A 2,030-nucleotide genomic window follows, 5' to 3' on the forward strand; every position below is an offset into this window, starting at 1 on the left:
ACTTTTTAGCTTGTTGGCTGCCTCAACTTGTTGGTGGTTGTGAAGATTGTCCTTGTTGCATGTTTGACCTTGTCTTCCGCTTCGCACGTTTTCTTTCTGTCATACGCTTGCTCTTTTGTATGATTTTATCTTGAACGTTGAGTGGAGCAGTTGATGGATGTGGTTAGGACCTTGTCATGTGTTGGCTACCCTGGCTCCCATGTGTGGGCCCATTGTTCACCTTCATTCAAAAAAAAAAAAAAAAAAAAAAAAAAAAAGAGGACAAAATTACACTACAAACTGAAAAATAGTAAGGAGGTGAATGCTACAAATAAGAGTAAATTGTAGATATACCATTGAGCCAACAGGTGCTTTTTGGCACCTCCTCCTAGTGTGGCCTGATTGATTACAAATGCTACATGTTTTATACCTTTGTTGTTTCTCACCCTTGCTAGGGATTCTTTTTTTCTTGGGTCTCCTAGGCACCCTATGAAAGCAAGGTGGTTGTAATGCTTCTTCTAATGGAGGAAGTGGAATTTTGGAGACATTAGGTAGGTCCACTATTGTATCATAGGTGTGAATGTACTTTTCCACCGTATAGTAATCATCACAAAACATCTCTGTGTTTTCCTCCCTTAACAAGATGATTGCTACCACATGCTTACAAGGTAGCCCAATTAACAACCAAATTCCAGAATCACAATATTTTCCCCTAATTTTACCACAAACCTTCTTGAAGTCATGTCAATTATCTCGTAGGCTCCTTGACTGTAGGGATGGACTATGCATTCTTTACCTGAATGTTGAATTAAGTCTAAAGTGGTTCTTATGTATGGTGAAACATGCCCAACAACCCTATACTTTATGCTTTCTCCTTACCTTCTGACAATTTTCTCATTTACTCTTCTCTAAAACCGTCTATGAATGAGAGGATGGGAGCATACCTAAGGTCACCTAGCTAGTTTTTGAATGTCTCCACATTGTTGCTTGTGACATGGTCACTCTTAGCTCTCACATCAAATGCATGTCGTGCCCATAGATGTAATGGTGTCTTCAGAAGACACTCATATGCATCGTGGCTTATGTCATGAATATGCCCCATCTCTATATCAAAGTTGGCTCTTGTATAAGACTTGCAGGCACCCCAAAAATGTACCTTAATAGAGGGCTTGGAAATAACATTTAAAAAAAAGTTCTCATAGAAGTGTCTACAATATATCCTTTGATGTGCATATGGGAAGATCATACTCACTACATTTGCCAGGCCCTGCATCACAAATATGAAAGAGGAAACATTACATTAAGGAAATACCACACAATCCTGTATCACAAATATGAATAAAGTTTGTATTACAAATTCCAAGAATTCCAACATATAACAGTAGGATTGGTACTTTTTTTCTATCAGAAATGAGGTGACGCATGCATCTTCCAATGTATCCAACTGAAAGGCACAACATAACATAAACACTCAAGGAAGTAAAGCCAACTTTCTTTGTTCTCAGACTCTACCACCCCAATTGCTATTGGAAGTACATCATTGTTCCCATCAACTGAGATAGCCAAAGGACAAATTCCCCCGTACTTGCCCTCTAAGTGGCAACCATCAATGAATAGAAGAGGGCAACATCCTTTCTTAAACCCCTCTTTACATGCTTGGAAACAAATGAATACTTTCTTAAACAAAGGTGGGGTTTCTCTTTCCTCATATTGCAGAAACATATAAGTTCCACTAACATACTCATCTAGTAGCTTCGCATATCCAGGTAGTAATTTGTATGACTTCTTGTATGACCTTAACACCTTGTACATTGCTACCTCTTTTGCCCTCCAGATCGTCATGTATTTAACATTGTATACCCCAATGCCCTTAAGTATTGACCGAAGGGTTTGCATAGAGATATCTGGATTATCCTGTACATATGTAACAATTTTATCTACAACCCATGTTGAACTTACAAATCTTTTTACGCCGGTCCTAATCCATGAATGATGACTGTTGTAATCCCTGATTGTGAAACTCTTATCATTATTGTTGGTAGGTTTGGTTT

The 2,030-nt window shown here is 38.4% G+C and overlaps 1 protein-coding gene across 1 annotated transcript; it reads right to left on the bottom strand.

Moving 5' to 3' along the window:
• Positions 1-937: 937 nt before the first annotated feature.
• Positions 938-1,821, bottom strand: LOC149023867 (uncharacterized). Its single transcript, XM_089143369.1, has 3 exons — positions 1,516-1,821; positions 1,334-1,423; positions 938-1,246 (listed from the first exon to the last, which is right to left on the bottom strand). The coding sequence occupies exons 1-3, from the start codon at positions 1,819-1,821 to the stop codon at positions 938-940; spliced, it is 705 nt and encodes a 234-aa protein (XP_088999495.1).
• Positions 1,822-2,030: the final 209 nt, after the last annotated feature.

The sequence above is a fragment of the Hakea prostrata genome, chromosome 2, assembly GCF_041222555.1.
Source record: "Hakea prostrata isolate BN-2017 chromosome 2, UWA_Hpros_2, whole genome shotgun sequence".
Lineage (NCBI taxonomy): Eukaryota > Viridiplantae > Streptophyta > Magnoliopsida > Proteales > Proteaceae > Hakea > Hakea prostrata.

What these genes read in the sequence shown, in the direction of transcription:
- LOC149023867 (XM_089143369.1), bottom strand. Translation starts at nt 1,821, where the DNA reads ATGACGATCTGGAGGGCAAAAGAGGTAGCAATGTACAAGGTGTTAAGG. An exon ending in CAGTTGATGGGAACAATGAT is followed by an intron (nt 1,424 to 1,515) that starts GTACTTCCAATA and finishes TGTGCCTTTCAG; the next exon opens with TTGGATACATTGGAAGATGC. An exon ending in TGTTGGAATTCTTGGAATTT is followed by an intron (nt 1,247 to 1,333) that starts GTAATACAAACT and finishes TTTGTGATGCAG; the next exon opens with GGCCTGGCAAATGTAGTGAG.